This window comes from Protopterus annectens, chromosome 11.part0, assembly GCF_019279795.1.
Source record: "Protopterus annectens isolate FY-2018-M chromosome 11.part0, PAN1.0, whole genome shotgun sequence".
In the NCBI taxonomy this organism is placed as follows: domain Eukaryota; kingdom Metazoa; phylum Chordata; order Ceratodontiformes; family Protopteridae; genus Protopterus; species Protopterus annectens.
In genome coordinates this window covers 451,832,957-451,850,862 of record NC_056745.1, presented here as the reverse complement: position 1 = coordinate 451,850,862, position 17,906 = coordinate 451,832,957, and the positions used below count along the sequence as shown (strand labels likewise).

The 17,906-nt window shown below is 42.0% G+C and overlaps 1 protein-coding gene across 2 annotated transcripts in view; it reads left to right on the top strand.

Moving 5' to 3' along the window:
* LOC122815449 (zinc finger protein 252-like) overlaps nucleotides 1–17,906 on the top strand; it is a 304,744-nt gene that overhangs the window by 100,503 nt on the left and 186,335 nt on the right. For both annotated transcript variants that reach the window (XM_044087954.1, XM_044087952.1), the window contains exon 4: nucleotides 15,265–15,462. In XM_044087954.1, the coding sequence (XP_043943889.1) occupies nucleotides 15,265–15,462 (198 nt within the window). The remainder of the gene's footprint in view (nucleotides 1–15,264; nucleotides 15,463–17,906) is intronic.

Sequence of the window (17,906 nt, the reverse complement as noted above, 5' to 3'; positions counted from 1 at the left end):
ATGCCCACAAGGCATTCTATAGCTATGTCAAGAATCTAAATGGTAATGCTCAGATCTGCTCTGAGCTACAACAGAATGGCATTAAATATACTGATCCCAAGGATATTGACAATATCCTGGCAGATCGATTCAGTGCCAACCTCACCCCCCTCACCTCCTAAAGGGCCCATCTCATTACCGAAAGATTGCCAAATTCTGGTAATAACGCCCACACAGGTAAAAACCGCACTCTCCAAAGCTATGAATACAGCATCCATGGGACCAGAAGACATCCCGGGCTGTGTACTACATGAACTACAAAATGAACTGGCACCTCACCTAAGTGTCATGTTTAATCATAGCCTCACCTCAGGCTTCATGCCCACTGAATGGTGCACAGCTACAGTTATCCCACTCCACAAGGGGGATCCACCTTGGATCCTGGGAACTACTGCCCCATTAGTCTGACGAGCCTGATCTGCAAGGCCATGGAATGTCACAAGAAAAATACAAAAACTGATAAATTCAAAAAAAGGCCATGGAATGTATTATCATGGAACTTATAAACAAAGACATTGGCAACCTTCAAACACTGGACCCCACCCAATTTGGGTTCATGAAGGGCTGATCTTGTCTCCTGAACCTGATTGACTTCTTCAAATCAGTCTCCAGAGTTGTGGACGAGGGTAAGGTGGTCCACACAGCCTATCTGGACCTCACCAAGGCCTTTGACACCGTCCCCCACTCTGGAATCATAGATAAACTTACTAAGCTGGGCATTAATCCCTACATCACTCGATGGGTTTCCAACTGGCTTACTGACAGAACCCACACTGTAAAAGTAGCTGACTCCAAATCCAGCTCCATACAAATCACAAGTGGAGTACCTCAAGGTTCAGTCCTGGGACTGCCCTTGTTTGGCATCTACTTCTCTGAAGTACAGGCCAACACTAAGGTACTCTGGATAACAAAGTTCACAGATGACTGCAAACTGGCAGCCATTACTAGATCCTCAAATGATGTGGATGTTCTACAAAAGGGCCTTACAGAAACAAATGCTTGGTGCCAGAGCCATGAGCTCAAGCTCAATGCCAAGAAATGTATAGATGTTCTTTGTGTTTCACTGTTGCAGTCATTGCTCTTGGGTTATCCTGCTGGCAGGCTACCCACAGTCGGCCTGAATTCCAAAGTCTAGGTCGCCTGCTCGACTGCTAGTCACCTCTTCCCTGACGTCAGTGCGCCAGGGGTATAAAAGATGCAGCCGACGCCATTTTCTTCAGTCTTTCTTGCCGCGCAGTGCCCGAAACAAAAGCAGTTCGCAAATGCCGGTCGGCCGACTCCTGAGATTTTTGTGTTCTAATTTCAGATCTGAAGTCTTCATTTAAAGCTAAGTACCCCGTTGGGGAACCTTTTTTCTTGCTCCAGACCAATGTCAGAAAAAGTTAATAATTGTATTTCTTGTGGGAAGCAAATACCTCATAATGACTTCCATTCTTATTGTATTCCTTGCCTAGGCCCTGATCATGACGTTGCTAATTGCAGGTTTTGTGCTAGATTTAACCAACGCACTATTAAGCGTCGGTACGATTTTGCTTTTCACTACTTTGGCCGAAGATTTAATTACACAATGTCGTCGGATAGCCATACGACTACCGCAATTCACAAGAAATTCAAGGAAAAGGACAGGCATCCGAGGTCCAAAACTGACAACGAGGCTTCTTCTAAGCCAGTCGCCGGCCAGTTCACTGGTTCTCTGTGAGGTGCTTTTGCCGCCCCTGACGCCCGCTACCTCAGAGCCGCAGGCCGCTTCTGACTCCTACGTGGAGCCGACTAGGCCACAGGAAACTCAAGGTATTGGACACTTGGAAAATATTCCCTCTGATGGGTCCGGAGCCACTGAGCAGGCATCGGCTTCTGAGGGTGTTTTCAGGCCTACACAATTATATGTAAAACCGACTTCAGCTTCAAAGGCAAAGACTAAAACACCGCTAAAGACAAAGAAACAAGCGCAGCAATCCCATGGACAGGCCTCCATGCCTAAAAAACAGATGCTCAAAATGGCCGAAGACCTTATTACTTTGATCAGGGGTTCCCATCCCCCTCCTGATAAAAGGCCTAGGCAAGAGACAGAATACGAATCTTCAGATCAGGTTTCCATTTCCTCTGACTCCTCTTCAGAACAGGAGTACTCTCTTCCTCCCTATGAGGATTCTGATGCTGAAGAATCTATCCCTTCAGCCTCTCCTCCTGAGGATTATTCTTTTGGGGAAACTCCGCATACCATTAGGGAGCACTTTCACTGGGAGAGCCAAGATTACTCAGAATCTAAGAAAAGGCTCAGAGACTTTCTTTTACTACCCCAGCACAGGCATCTTGCTATTCCCCCTGTTTTAGACATTGTGGAGGATGTCTTTTCAGAGTCCGGTCTGTCTCCTGACTCTTTACCTCCTGCACCCGTTAAACCAGACAGATACTACAGGGTTGCAGATTCACATAAATTTCTTTATAAAAACCCTGCTGCTGACCCAGAAACTATATCTCAGGGTCCCAAAGGGGTCAAGGCTTTCACTGCGAAAAATCCTATCCCCTCTGATAGGGATTCAAGGGCTCTGGGCAGATGGAGGAAAAAGGTTTGCACTTCTGCTACCTTGGCTGTAAGGGCTTTAAACTGTCAGTTTCATATGCTTAAATATCAGGAATACTTAATGTCACTGCTAAAACAGAAAATGTTGACAAATTCTGAATGTGCAGAAAACAAGGAAATGCAGGATTTATTGCATGCAGCTGAACAAGTTGGAAAGCATACTTTGCAATGTGGTTTTGATTCTCTGGAGGCCTCTTGCAGGGCCGCTGTTATGGGTTCTGTCATTAGGAGGCATACTTGGTTAAAGGAACAGAATCTGCCTGATCATGTTAAAGCAAAATTATTGGATGCTCCATTACAGCATGATACTTTGTTTGGTGTTAAAGCAGAAGAGGTGTTGAAGAAAATGGAGGACAAAGCAAAATCTATGCAGACAGTTAAGGATTTCTTACAGGTACAGCCACCCAGATTTAGCAGGAACTGGCTTGCAAAGAATTGGTCCTTTTCAGTGTCAGACAGGCCACAAAGAGGCAGATACAGATGCCCCAGAGGCAGATCCCAGCCCCAAGGCTCATACAGGCCTAAACAATGGGGTGCTTCTACCTCCAAAAGCGGAGAAGACAAATCACAGCCATACAGGAAACAGTCCCAATGACTTCCCTCTGCCAGCACCAAGCACTTATCTTTTGGCAGCCCCCTTAGGGGGAAAACTAGCACTTTTTTCACAAAATTGGCACATGATCACCCAGGACAAATGGGTCTTGAATATAGTGTCTCAGGGCTACAGCTTCCACTTTCACACCCTACCAAGGGCAAAAGGTATACCAGACCTACCACACAATCAATGGGCAGAGGCACAAAAACAAGTTTCATCCCTCATGGACATGAGGGCCATTCAGCAATATCACAGCAAGAGCAGGGACAAGGATTTTACTCAAGACTTTTCTTGGTACCCAGAAAGGACAATGCCTGGAGACCAATACTGGACCTGTCTTTTCTAAACACATTTCTGGACGTTCCAAAATTCAAAATGTTGACTCTGCAGCAGCTTCTGCCCATGCTGTGCAAGAAGGCTTGGCTTGTACTTTGGACCTAAAAGAGGCATACCTGCATGTCCCAATCAGACAATCTTGCAGAAGATACCTCATATTCATAGCTGGCTCAATGCACTACCAATTCTCTGCACTGCCCTTTGGCTTATCTACTGCACCCAGGGTCTTCACAAAATGCCTGGCACCAGTAATTGCTTTTTGCAGACAGAGGAATTCAAATATATCCTTACTTGGATGACTGCCTTATTCAAGCAGAGAACCAGGGCATTCTACTAAGGCATCTGGCGTTTGTAAAAAGATTACTAATTTGCCTAGGGTACGCAGTAAACAAAATGAAATCAAAACTAGTACCCTCTCAAGCAAGAATCTCATATATCTAGCTACGTGCCAGAGTTGTACAGCGTTCTATGTAGGAATGACTACTAGGACATTGAGGGAGAGGATATTGGAACATGCTTTAGATATCAGGAAATGTGACACCAAGAGTGCTTTGGCCAAACATATTGTGAACAATTCAACACATTCATTTGCATTCAGAATCCTACTGACAGTTTTACCCAATCCTAGAGATGGAGATAATTTCAATGACTTAGAGATGGTGGAACTCTCTTGGATTTTCAAACTTAAAGCACATTATGAGCCAGGTCTTAATCAATATGTCAGTGTAAGGGCTCCTTTGAAAGGACGCAGTGCAAAATAATTTTCTTAACTATACCTGATTTTATTGGTTGCGTATATAGATATACTTATTTTATTTCATGATTTTATTTGATTACATTTTTCATCATGTTTTATATATATATATATTTTTTTTATACAGACTTGGTTCAGTATTTATCCTGATACACATATAATGTTACCACAAGAGGAGTTAATTTGTTCTGCATATCCTGTTCATGATGTTTCAGCCTGGTACATTCTGATAGACTGTCATTGTTCAGATACACATTTAGATAGTATATCGCAATATATTTCATAGATACTGAGCATTATTTCATGGTTCTCATTCTAACATCTTAATGTTTTAATCTTTTCGAATCTTGTTTTAGTTTAATGGATTCATTGATTACATGAAATTCATTCGTCTCCAGGCACTTGATTATATTTAGTTCTATTCATGTTTATTGTTGTTCATCTGTCACAGTTGCTTGCTATAAAGCAAGCCTTACACATGGTTCCATCCACATGTATATATTCTTATACACACATACTTTTTATGTTTGGCTATGTTTATATACACATGTACAGAAATTTCATATTGCCATGTTCATATTTATGTTTATATCCATATAAATTACAGACTCATATATGAGATATGTTTTTAGTTCATTCAATAGATAAGGAGTTTTAAAGTAAAGTGTAGCTATCCTATCCCCCTGCCTGACAAAAGCTGATATTGCACTTCTTATTCTATCTCATTGGTTTTATTTATTTTACACGACACATTTAATACAGAGCTTTTTAGAACATATATTTATTACAGTCATTAGGACTGCTGGAATAAAAGTTTTTAGGATGTATGGTTTCAGATCAGCCGTAGCTGTTTTAACTAAGGAAATTTGTTCATGATGCAACTGTTTAATCTTTTTCTTTCTGGAACTGTTTACCTTGCCTACTTTGTAACATGAGTAACGGTATCTGCTATTGCTTGACTTGTTTGATTGAATGATTTTAACCACTTGTTTAGAATTAGCTGAACCTAAGTTAATTAATTAATTGCTTTAGAAATGTGTATATATATTTGAATTCTAAAGATGTCTGTTGTAAGGATCTGAAGAAGCGTGTCTAGGTACACGTGAAAGCGCTTATCTGTTCACATTAAATATATATTTATCCATTTATTGTGGTGGTCGACTTCCAGTTTGTATTTACAATTCTCAAGAGATAATATTCCTGGGTGCAAGCTTAAATACAACTGCCCAGATGGCTTATCTCACGCCAGACAAACAAAGGCAACTGACTTCTTACTTCAAAATGTTGGCAACAAAGACCCAGTTATCGGCAAGAAAATTCTGCAGGCCTTGGGCTTCATGGCATCCTGCATTCTGCTAATTCCATATGCAAGACTGCATATGAGGAAACTACAATGGTATCTAAAAAGTGTTTGGACTCATCATTGCCACAGCCTGGAAACATTAATTACCCTCATTCCCTGCCTGCAACAGGAGTTTCGATGGTGAGCACAGGCCTGTCACCACAACAAGGGACAGCCATTCACTTCACCCACAGCCAGGCAAACACTAACAACAGATGCATCAGATTATGCCTGGGGGGCCCACATGGCAGGAACATGTATTCAGGGCACATGGCTCGCAATCCAAATGCATCTTCATATCAATCAAAAAGAGATGCTAGCTGTTCAGAATGCCCTGACAGTCTTCAAGGATCTACTTCATCCAGGACAGCTGCTGATAAAGATGGACAATACTACAGTCATGTGGTACATAGACAAGCAGGGAGGCACACATTCCTACCCCCTCTGCAGACAAGCCATGACTTTGTGGAACACAGCATTGACTTTTCAAGTACACCTATAAGCACAATTCCTGCCAGGAAAGACAAGTACTCTGGCAGATGAACTAAGCAGGAACCTCATGGATCCCCTCATGGATCCTCACGAGTGGAAACTGGATCCACAAATCTTCAGCATGATAACAAGGAAATGGAGATGCACAGACATAGATCTATTTGCCTCCCCTCACAACTGCCAACTACAGAGATTCTGCACAAGGGCTTATCACAAGAAAGCATGGAAAGTGGATGCCCTATCATTCAGCTGGAAAACCCTTACAGTATATGCCTTTCCTCCAGTGCCTCTCCTCCCCAAGGTACTCCTAAAGGTCAGACAAGAGAAGCCAAAAATGATACTGATTGCCCCAGACTGACCCCGCCAGCACTGGTACCCAATCCTAAAGAGCTTGTCTCAAGGCCCAGCCTGGACATTACCTCAAATTCCTCACTTACTGACCCAACAAAACAATCAGATCCTGCACAGCCAGCTCAGAACCCTAAATCTGGCAGCATGGCTGATAGTGTAACCATTCAGAACACACCTCTCTCTAAAGCAGTTATGGATGTTATTTTGGAGGCCAGGAGGCCCAGCACCAGAAAATCCTATGCAGAAAAATGGAAGCGATTCTGTGCTTGGAACCAGACACAAGGATTTGACACGCTTGTACCAAATATCCCTCAGATTTTACAATACCTAACTGAGATGCTGGGCAAAGGCCTATCCTTTTCATCAATTAAGATCCATGCCTCTGCCATTTCAGCTCATTACAATATGGATCCACCTATTTTTTCACATCCACTGCTAAGGCAGTACCTCAGAGGGGCCAAAAACATAAGACCTCCAAGGAGAGCGCCAATACCTGCATGGGACCTCAATTATGTCTTGAAAAAACTCACACTGCATCCTTTTGAGCCAGCCATTACAGCTTAGATAAAATTCTTATCATGGAAAACAGCTCTGCTCCTAGCAATAACCTCGGCAAGAAGAGTCTCAGAGTTACAGGCACTTATGGCTATGGACCCTTTCATAATTTTCCATCCAGACAGGGTTTCTCTGAGAACAAACCCAACATTTATGCCTAAGGTAGTGTCCACTGTGGCCCTTAACCAAACCATTCATTTGCCTACCTTTTATCCAAACCCACAGAATAGGAGTGAGAGACTTTTGCATTCTTTGGACATACACAGACAGCTACGCTTCTACTTGGACAGAAATAAAGCTTTCAGAAAGACTGAACAACTCTTAGTGGCATATGCTGCAGGATCACAAGGAAAGGCTATCTCAAAGCAGACTATTTCAAAATGGATAGGCCACTGCATTCGTTTCTGCTATTCACAACATGGCAAATCAGTGCCTAAGGGCATTAGGCCACATTCAACCAGAGCAGCCACCACTTCAGCAGCCTTCCTCAGAGGAGTACCAAACAAAGTCATTTTAGAAGCTGCAACTTGGACTTCAGTGCAAAGCACTACCACTTACCTCTTTAATCTAAATCCAGAGCAGGCTTTGCCACTGCAGTTCTGCAGGGCCTCATAGCCACTCCTAATTCTATTTAGACCCAGCCACCCAACCTCATTTTTGGGATTCAGCCCAAGTGTAATGACTGCAACAGTGAAACACGATGAACATAGTACAGTTGTGTACCTACCTTAAATGTAGATGTTCGAGTGTATTTACTGTTGCAGTCCAGGTTACCCACCCACCATCCCCCTTTTCTTTGCTGGGACTTATCTGTACTTCTCTATTCTATACAACCTATGTGGTGTATTTGCTTGTAGATGAAGATAATGTTTATTTTAGTGCATGCTTTTTTATTGAAATAATTTTTAGCCTACCATTTTGGGGGCACCTGACATCTGGGGCAAGAAAAACTGAAGAAAATGGCGTTGGCTGCATCTTTTATACCCCTGGCGCACTGACGTCAGGGGATAGGTGACAGCAACCGACGCCAGACCTAGACTTTGGAATTCAGGCCAATTGCGGGTAGCCTGCCAGCAGGATAACCGAAGTGTAATGACTGCAACAGTGAATACATTCGAACATCTACATTTATGGTAGCTACACAACTGTACTTTATCCCCTTTGGGAAAAAACATGTACCTGTGAATTACCATATAGGTGGCAGTACACTAAACACCGAAAGTTATTGTTGCCACCTTTAAACAAGGCCAAAGTGGGACGTGGGGGTGTAGCCAATAGGGCAGGGTTGTGACCAATATGACGCTGGCCATACCCCCCACCATGACATCACCAGAGGTGTTAAAAGAGATGCAGTATTACACTTATGGATACAACATTGTGACATTACAGCATATGAAAAACTCAAACCATTTAAATGAAATGAAGCATTACTGCAAAAAAACATTAAAGTTTATTTACTGTTACAACTGAGTAAAGGAATAAAAAACTCTCTACTCATTAAAAGAACTGGCTTGAAAAACATTGGCACTTGAAAGAACTGGCTTGAAAAATATTGGCATGCGAAAAAACTGGCTTGAAAAACATTGGCACTTGAAAGAATTGGCTTGAAAAACATTGGCGAATGAAAAAACTGGCTTGAAAAACATTGGCGTGCAAAAAACTGGCTTGAAAAACATTGGCGCGAAAAAACTGTCTTGAAAAACATTGGCACACAAAAGAACTGGCTTGAAAAACATTGGCTCACAAAAAAACTGGCTTGAAAAACATTGGCATGCAAAAGAACTGGCTTGAAAAACATTGGCATGCAAAAGAACTGAGGAATGGAGCAGAAAAGAGTTAACATTACAAACTGTTTGAAAAATGTTAAATAGTAAATGAGGTAATGTATGGGGCATTTTGGCCATTGAAAACTTTAACATTAACACAGCTCATAGAAAATGAAATGCATTATATTTACCACCGAACATGCCCCCCACCTCACAAGAAAATAAAGTTAACCACATTTTCACTGAACCAAAAAAACACTAAAATGAATGAGAATGCACAGTGGATACCATAGATCTGATTTAGCTTTTGACCACAGCAGTTAAAAGAAATAAATGTATGGCACTAATTTACACAGTGCAATGATCTATTAATGAACATGCCCAACAGCAGCACTGGCTGTAATCAGATTATAATGAAAGTAGTACATTGTAAATTTATTGAAGACATCACTAAAACACAAAATACAAACTTTGCTACTTATAAAAGCAAACTACCCTGTAACAATGACATGGTTTAGCACAATCTCAAATACACTGCATTAACTTCTGAGCATGCATCCACAAAAAAAAAAAAAAAAAAAAAACAGGAAAAAGTCCGTAACCGTTTTACCTTTTAAAAATACTTCTTGCAAGATAAGTAAAGTAAAATACAATGTAGAGCAGATTCCATGGACTCCTTTTTCCTCAAAACATAGCAATCGAGAGTAATTTACCCAGCAGAGCGATGCAATAAATAGGTCCAAGTAAAAGCAGCACACCCATATTCACATTACAAGCAAAGCAGGACATTTTAACCTTATTAAAGACACATAAAACATTAAATGCACACATTTACAAGTATAAATGAAAACGATATTGAAACAGCTTCGACAAGTTGGCAACATGTACCTACTAGAATAATATATGTACTACATTAACTATTAACATTCCCCCTCAAAAGGTAGACTTGTACCACATGCACATTGACTTGCAAGAACTAACAGGAAAAATGACCCAAACAGTATATCCTAACTTCCTGAAAACAGCATTAAATTGCACACATTTCGACACAAAAAAGTGCAAACTATACTCAAACATTTTCTATCTGCAAACAGAAAATACTCATAAAAAGCTACAACAATAGAAATACATCACACTACATTTATATTTGACTGCCCCGCCCCCACCAGAAATAAACAAAACTTCTATACATACAGTTCAGCCTTTAAAAAGTTATGCTTCCAAATCATACCCCCAACAAGAACAATCACAATTACCTACACATACAGGTTTTATACCTTTAAAAACTACTACTCAAAAATCTCAAAATAACGACTGCATAGATTTAAATACTGCGTACTGCACACCCATCTACCTCTAAACATTAAAAACTTAAATAACACACAATATTATTCCCATTTTAAACTACTACTCAGAAATCTCAAAATAACCACTGCACAGATTTAAATACTGCATACTACACCCCCATCTACCTCTAAACATTAGAAACTTAAATAAAGCACAATATTCCCATTTTAAATAACTAAAGCCACAACATACTATGTTATGTACTTACCACTATCTCAGTTTTTGCTGGGCTAGCTTGCTTCCTTCCTGCTGGAATGGCTAGCTGGTTGACTGGTTCTGTCTGCTCAAGTGGCTGGGCTGGCTGGCTAGCAGGCTCCCTTGCTGGCTGGCTGGCAGGCTCCCTTGCTGACTAGCTCCCTTGCAGACTGGCTAGCAGGCTCCCCTGCTGGCTAGCTGGCATGCTCCCTTGCTGGCTGGCTGGCTTCCTTGCTGGCTGGCTAGTAGGATCCCTTGCTGGCTACCAGGCTCCCTTGCTGGCTGGCTGGCTTCTTTGCTGGCTGGTTTCTTTGCTGGCTGGCTGGCTCCCTTGCTTGCTAGCTCCCTTGCAGGCTGGCTAGCAGGTTCCCCTGCTGGCTGACTAGCAGGCTCCCCTGCTGGCTGGCTAGCATGCTCCCTTGCTGGCTGGCTGGCTTCCTTGCTGGCTGGCTAGCAGGCTCCCTTGCTGGCTAGCAAGCTTCTTTGCTGGCTGGCTGGCCGGCTGGCTTCTTTGCTGGCTGGCTGGCTTCTTCGATGGTGGGATTGGAAATCTCAGTCATTAAATGTTTCCCATTTCCTTCACAGCTGTAGAGCACTAAGACAAAACTGCTCTACAGCTGCGACCTTTATTGGGCTCTTCGTGGTGAATCCCTACCCCCTCCAATCCCTGCAGCCAATTGTTGCTTGAATTACACCACCCGGACCTAGCAGGGAATACCTCTAACTGCAGGTCCGGGTTGGTGACGTAGCCGCATTGCCGAAAAAAATGGAAGTATTTTCGGCTTTTCCACGGCAATAGCAATTCAGCAAAGCCAAAGCGCAAAAATGGGACTTTTAAAGTCCCACTGTCTGCGAATGCAGGCAACGGGATGAGAAGGCTCAACCCATGAGTGTCCCGCTGACAACGGAATGGGTGGCAACCGTACCAAAAGTGTGATGAGACTTGGGGACACAGGTGGACAGTGGTCTCACCTTCAATAACCACATCGCCACAACAATCAGGAAATCCTTCTGTGTGGTACACCTCATCACTAAGGGCTTTTCATCCATAAAAAAGGAGGTCATTGTCCCACTCTACTCATCCCTCATTAGACCCATTATAGAATACAATGCCCCATTTGGTATGTACCTCTCAAGACATCTGCAACAACTGGAAAGCCACAGAAGTACCTCACTAAAAGAATCACAGGCCTAAAGCAGATGCCCTATGCTGACCGTCTAAAAAAAAACTCCAGCTATACTCTGTGGCATATCGTCTACTCAGAGGCAATCTCTGCTTAACATACAAGGCCATGTCAAATCCAGAGCTGTTGGACATGCTACACTTAAAGAAATCGCAATCCCTCAGAGCCACATGCTCCAGGGATCTAAACCTTATCACAATGAACAAAACATGCTGGAGGGATAGGTTCCTGACCCAGAGACTCCCCAGACTCTGGAATAGACTGCCCATACATGTCAAGCAGAACGCCTCTTTGGCCCTCTTCAAAAGGAACCTTGACAACTGGATGGGATATAGGAAATTCTCCCCAGGGATCACGTCAGTCGCCCTGCGAGACAGGGGTCCAGGGAAATAAATACTGTGGGAAGAAATAGCCAGGGAATTGCTATGGCTAGGCTTGTATAGGCCCTAGGGTCAATAGCCTAGTACTAACCTATGAATCTTAGTTAATAATGCTGCTAAGGTCTTATGATTTTTGTAGACTTTTCATCTTTGTAATTGAATTTTTAGAGTACTAGGAGGGTACCAGGATAGAGTTGTACAGTGTAGGGCCGAGTTCTATGTACTGCTTTTGCAAGGAGATTGCAACTCAATAGTAAGACAAAAAATGGACACTGCTTAATTTTTCATGCTTTGACATAATGATGTCTGACTGGAGCACCATATTGATCAACAGCTGCAACACCCTAGAATACATAATATTTAAATCACATCCAGCCCACTAGCAGGCCCCTGTCCTGTGCCTCCATAATCATGGTGCTGTTTAGTACAGCTGCACTTCCAGCACTGTAGCATCATTGCAGTAATATACAGAGTCCTCACTGGAAGTCATTTAAAACCTGATGCATTGACTGTAGGAGAATTAGCCTGGATTTTTGTTACAGTGAGTTAACATATAGGGTTACCACCTGTCCTTATTTGGGTGCTTGTGTCTTGTGCAGACATGAAAGATAGCAAATGTCCTGAGATTCTATTTCACTATTACTTGTATGAAACAATTGTTGAAGCCACGGTGGTGCAGCGGTAGCATTGTCGCCTCACAGCAAGAGGTTCTCCTGTTCAATTCTCGGCTGGAGCGCCTTCTGTGTGGAGTCTACATGTCCTCCCCACGGTCGAGTGGCATTCAAAAGACATGTGTGAATGGGCGTTGAAGGTTGGGTGTCGGGCTGGCACCTCGGCACCGTAAAAATCTACTGCCAATCATTAGCGGACCGGAGTTCCGCTCTGGCGACCCCTAACTGGGAAAAGCTGAAAGAAGAAGAACAACTTGTATGAAACAATTATTTCATGTCTGAAACACCTTAATCTTGTTTGAAACTACAAAAATAATTTCAGATTCTACAAGAATACATTTTTAATCTAGTACACAGTGAATTACAGTTCTTTGCACTGGTAATGGGTATAGTTTGTGCCCCAAAAGCTTATATTTCTATACAAAATATCCCAATTTGGGCTTCTTAAAAGGAGGTGACCCTATTAAGTTCAGCTGATTGGCAATGGAGACAGCTAAAGTGAGACAGTTAAAGCACGCACTTCAGCCATCCCAACCCACATGATTAGTGATCATGGAAATGCAACAGCCACTGCAGCTGAACGCTGTTATTAATATAATTCCCCTTCTTCAACATACTGTAAGAGGTCTTAAAGGCTGAAAATTAACCTGGACTTAAGTTATGCCAAGATTCTTAAGCTATCAATCATGACTACATTATCTTTTTGTGGAGTTGGCATAATGATTAAGGTCTTTATCTCACAAATACATGGCACAGTGTTTAATTGATTTAAACCTCTGAGTATTGGCTAGGCTTATTATAGTCTGCAGACTGACAGCCTTGTATTTAACTATGAACCTCACGCTTTTTTTTTTCAGTCACCAAGTCCAAAGATGATGATGAGGCAGTCCACAGTCCAGCCTACCTACCTCGATCTAAGGGCTTCGATACAATACCCACTCGGTATATCATTGAAAAACTCGTCAGCAAACCCTCAACAAGTGGTGTACCACAGGTGGTCAGTCCTGGGGCCCACTCTTTTTTTGGCATTGGCTTTTACAAGTACAAGCAAACACAGGAGGGTTTATGAGACAAAGTTTGCAGATGACTGCAAACTGGGTGCCATAGTAGAAAACACATCATCAAGGGAGGTCAGCTCCCCTATACTCTCATCTCATCTCAGACCAATGATTGTACAATGCCCCATTCGGAATGTATCTGACCGACGACTTGCAGCAGCTGAGAGGCCACAAAAGTTCCTCACCAAAAAAGGAAAGGGTCTCAAACATCTGTCCATGCTGCTGCTGCTGAAAAAGAACTCCAGCTATTCAGTCGCAGCCACGCTTGCTCAGAGGTGACCTTTGCCTAACATACAAGGCCATGTCAAACCCAGAAAAAATAGAGTCACATGGAGACGGAAACCTCGGTTGACGCATTAATAGGGACGGTTGGAGGGGCTAGGGATCATCCAAAGACTCCCTAAGCTGTGGAATAAAAAAAAAATATATGTATATGTGAGCACTGAGACTGGCCTGGCTTGTTTATCTTGAATCATGGATGGGAGATCGCAGATAGGATATACCCCCTAGTTACCTCAGTGTCACTCAACAGGCAGAGGCACAGCAAAAAAATAATGGGTATAGTTCCCCATACTAGGCGTGGCGAAGCCACAAAACCAGGGCTAGCTTGTAAATGCCCTCGGGCTATTCCAATTTTCCTGGTAATCAAAGCTTTGAGTACACCTGTTTCTTTGCACTATTTGTGATATCTCATAAGAAGAAAAAAGGAAAAGTGCATTAGCTGAAAATAAATACTGTCTTAGTACAGGAGCAAAACAGCACGTTTTTTTTCTCTAGTTTAGCTGTCCATTTCTTCCTGGATGTTCATTCTTTAAAGACAATTTTGAGAGTCACGTTACTGTTGTCAGTCAATACTTAACTTTGGTTCTGTTTTAATGAAGTGTTAGCACATGCTTCTGCAATACTGGAGTGACGGGGCACAACATTTTTAAGGGATCAGGCCGAGTCAGTGTTGCACTCAGGTCAACATTTATTACTTTAGAATTTTTGGTGATACAGAATATTATTCAAAGTAGTAATAATTTAATTGTGCTATGAGTAGATTGTCCTCTGTCTCGATTTTACAAACTTTGGTGGTGCTATAACCTCAAAAGTCAAACAAGCCGGTACTTTAAACATGTTCTTCTCTTTCTCTGAATTGCTGACGTCTCAGAGAAGCCACTTATATAGTACAGAGAGCTGCTTCATACTCGCTACAACTGTTTGTGGGAAATTGGAAAATGGCCATCACAACATTAAATAGCCATTATTAAGCAAATAACAGCTGAACAACATAGGACTAAAGCAGCTAAAGGAAAGCTATAGTTACACTGTAGTGGAAAAAAAAACACAGCAGGTAGGCTTAGATTTGCATGACAGCTGCTTATCTACAGACAAATGCAGTTGTAAAAGAAGAACACAGTGCCAGAGCATGCATATGGATGCCCATCAATAGCACAATAATAAAAGATTTGCAAAGGCAGCAGGGAAGTATCACTTAGTTGTGAAAAAGTATATGCTAGATGAACTTGGAGTTACTTGTTAACATAGTTAAATTGTCACTTGTTTGCTTTTGGATGTAAAGGATGCTGGCTAACATTCTTTATATGACACTAATTTAAACTGTTTGTTTCAGCTTTCGACTCCAACCTTTTTGACATTACTGAGCGTCCGTGTGAACTACTATCTGAGAAAAACAAATATGAAGAAAAGGAAGGACAAAAGGATGAAAACAGCAAAGAAGCACAGCCAAAAGAGAAAGATATGAATATGGGAGGAAATGAACCCAGTCCAGAAGAGAAAGTGCGGCCAGAACAGTTAAAGAATAATTCGGGTGAGGGTTTAGGTAAATGGCTGACATCTATTTTACATGTAAAAAGCAGAAGCACGATGTAAACACTGAAAAGTAGGTGTTGGTTGCAGTGAAGAACCACTTCACTTAGCTACCCTAAGCATCATCTGTTGTATAAGCTGCTTCTCCTTATTTAACACCATATTCTCCTCACCAAGTCGCTAAGGATGGCATTATGCATAACCCATGTATACTGACTGTAGTCATTGTTTTTTAACCTTACAACCACATCATGTTGGTTGTTCCAGTTGTCCACTGTCCTGTTTTCCTTTTATGCAAAAGAGTATTCCAAATACCTTCCGAACCACCCACATTAAATCCTCAGACCAGACTCCATTGCTCTCATATAGCTCATTTTTGTAATGGTACCCTCTTTGACTGTAGATATTCCCTTGAAGTATTTAAAATTAATATTACCTGTTTATCATGGACCTTATCATTAATGAGATAGGAACTCTCCGAACACTGGACCAGACACAGTTTGGCTTTGTCAAAGGAAGGTCTTGCCTGCTCAGTCTGGTGGATTTCTTTGAGAAAGTCACCAGTGCCATGGATGAGGGTAAAATGGTATATATAGCTTATCTAGAGCTGGCCAAAGATTTCAACACCAATCTCCTACTTGGGGATCATAGATAAACTTACTAAGTTAGGCATAAACCCCTTCGTCGGTAGATGAAAAGCAAACTGGCTCACTGACAGGACACATGTTGTCCAGATAGGTGAATCCACCTCCGATAAGAAACCTGTTACTACTGGTGTTCCACAGGGCTCAGTGTTTTACCCTTCCTGTTTGGTATGTACTTCTGTGAAGTGAGGGACAATGTTGGGGGCTTGTGGCTCACCAAGTTCACCAATGACTGTAAACTGGGAGCAAACACTGAATCCTGAAATAATGTTGACATCCAACATACAGGCCTAAAAATGATAAACAACTAGTGCCAAAACCAAAGTCTGAGACTAAATGCTAAAAAATGTGTAGTAATAGTCTTTGGTAAATCAGATATCCCTATAAATTATAATATTGATAGTACATCCCTAAAAATAGACATAATGGTGAGGGACCTAGGAACGCAGATAGTAACCTACAGTTGGGCCACCAGGTAGCTGTGGTAGTGAGGAAATCCTTCTGTGTGGCTCAACCTAGAAGTAAAGACATGGCATCAAGATCAAAGGGAGTCATAGTGCTATAGTGCTCAGCCCTCATCAGGCCCATAATCGAGTACAGTGCTCCCTTGTGCATTTACTTAATCAGGCACTTACACCAACTGGAGAAGCCCCAGAGGTTTCTCACTAAAAATTACAGACCATAAGACATGTCTTATGCAGATCTATTAAAGGCCCCAAGGCCAGCCTTTGGTCATCTGGTGCCTTAAGCAAAAGATATTCACAGTGCCCCCCGCATCACCTGGTGCCCCCATCCTGGTCTACCTATACCATCCAGATTACTGGAAAAGCACCTCTGTTAGAGCGGCGCCCTAGGCGGCCGCCTAGTTGGCCTATGCCTAAGGCAAGCTATGAAAGGCTCTATTTCATTACTCTGTCTCATATTGTTTATTGAAAGGGGACTTATGCCTGACCTGCAAGACATTCTCTGGTCCAGTCCTGAAGAATATTTTACATATTTGCAAGAAAAATTATACAAGGGTTACATATTCCCTGGAGCTGACCCTTACTTGTGACTGTAACAAAACTTGCTGGAAAGACAGATTCATATCCCAAAGGCTACCTCGTCTATGGAATAAACTTCTCATCTTCGTAAAACTAAGCCTGTCTCTCACTCTGTTCAAAAAGGATTTGGATAAATGGACGTGGAACTATAAATTCACTCCTGGGGGTACTGCTCATGTCTGTAAAATGACTCAGAGCTTAAATCTCAAAGACCCATACCTAGATACTACTCCATCCCATATCTGGAGAATTTAGATATGATAATGTCATATCATGGGTATTATTGGCTAGACTTGTAAAGGCTCTTGTGCCATGAGCCTAGTAGTCACTTATGAACCTATTTAAGTCTTTTATAGTTTCTCACATGCCTTTCTCTACCTTCTTTCATGGAAAGTGTACATGTGAATGTTAAAAACTGTTCTAGTTTTTTTCTCTCTCTCCTTTTATCTTGGTGGGTATTTTTTTATCTCCTGTTGTCTGTCAACCATCAGTCCTCCTGTGATTATTGAGACCCATTCTTCACCCTTCTTTGAGGTGGGATATAATCATGGCAGATTATCATCTAGGCAGCCATCAGGGATTCTACTAATGACGGCCTAGTTTCATGGCAGTAGCTATGTGCACATGCTGATGCAAGGAACTGCAATTGCTCCTTTCTTCAGCTGGGAAAATGTATACTTCCATATGTGCCTCCCTCCTTTCCCACAAGCTTGGAAGAATACTGCTTTCATAGTTTGGCAACACTTAACATTATATCT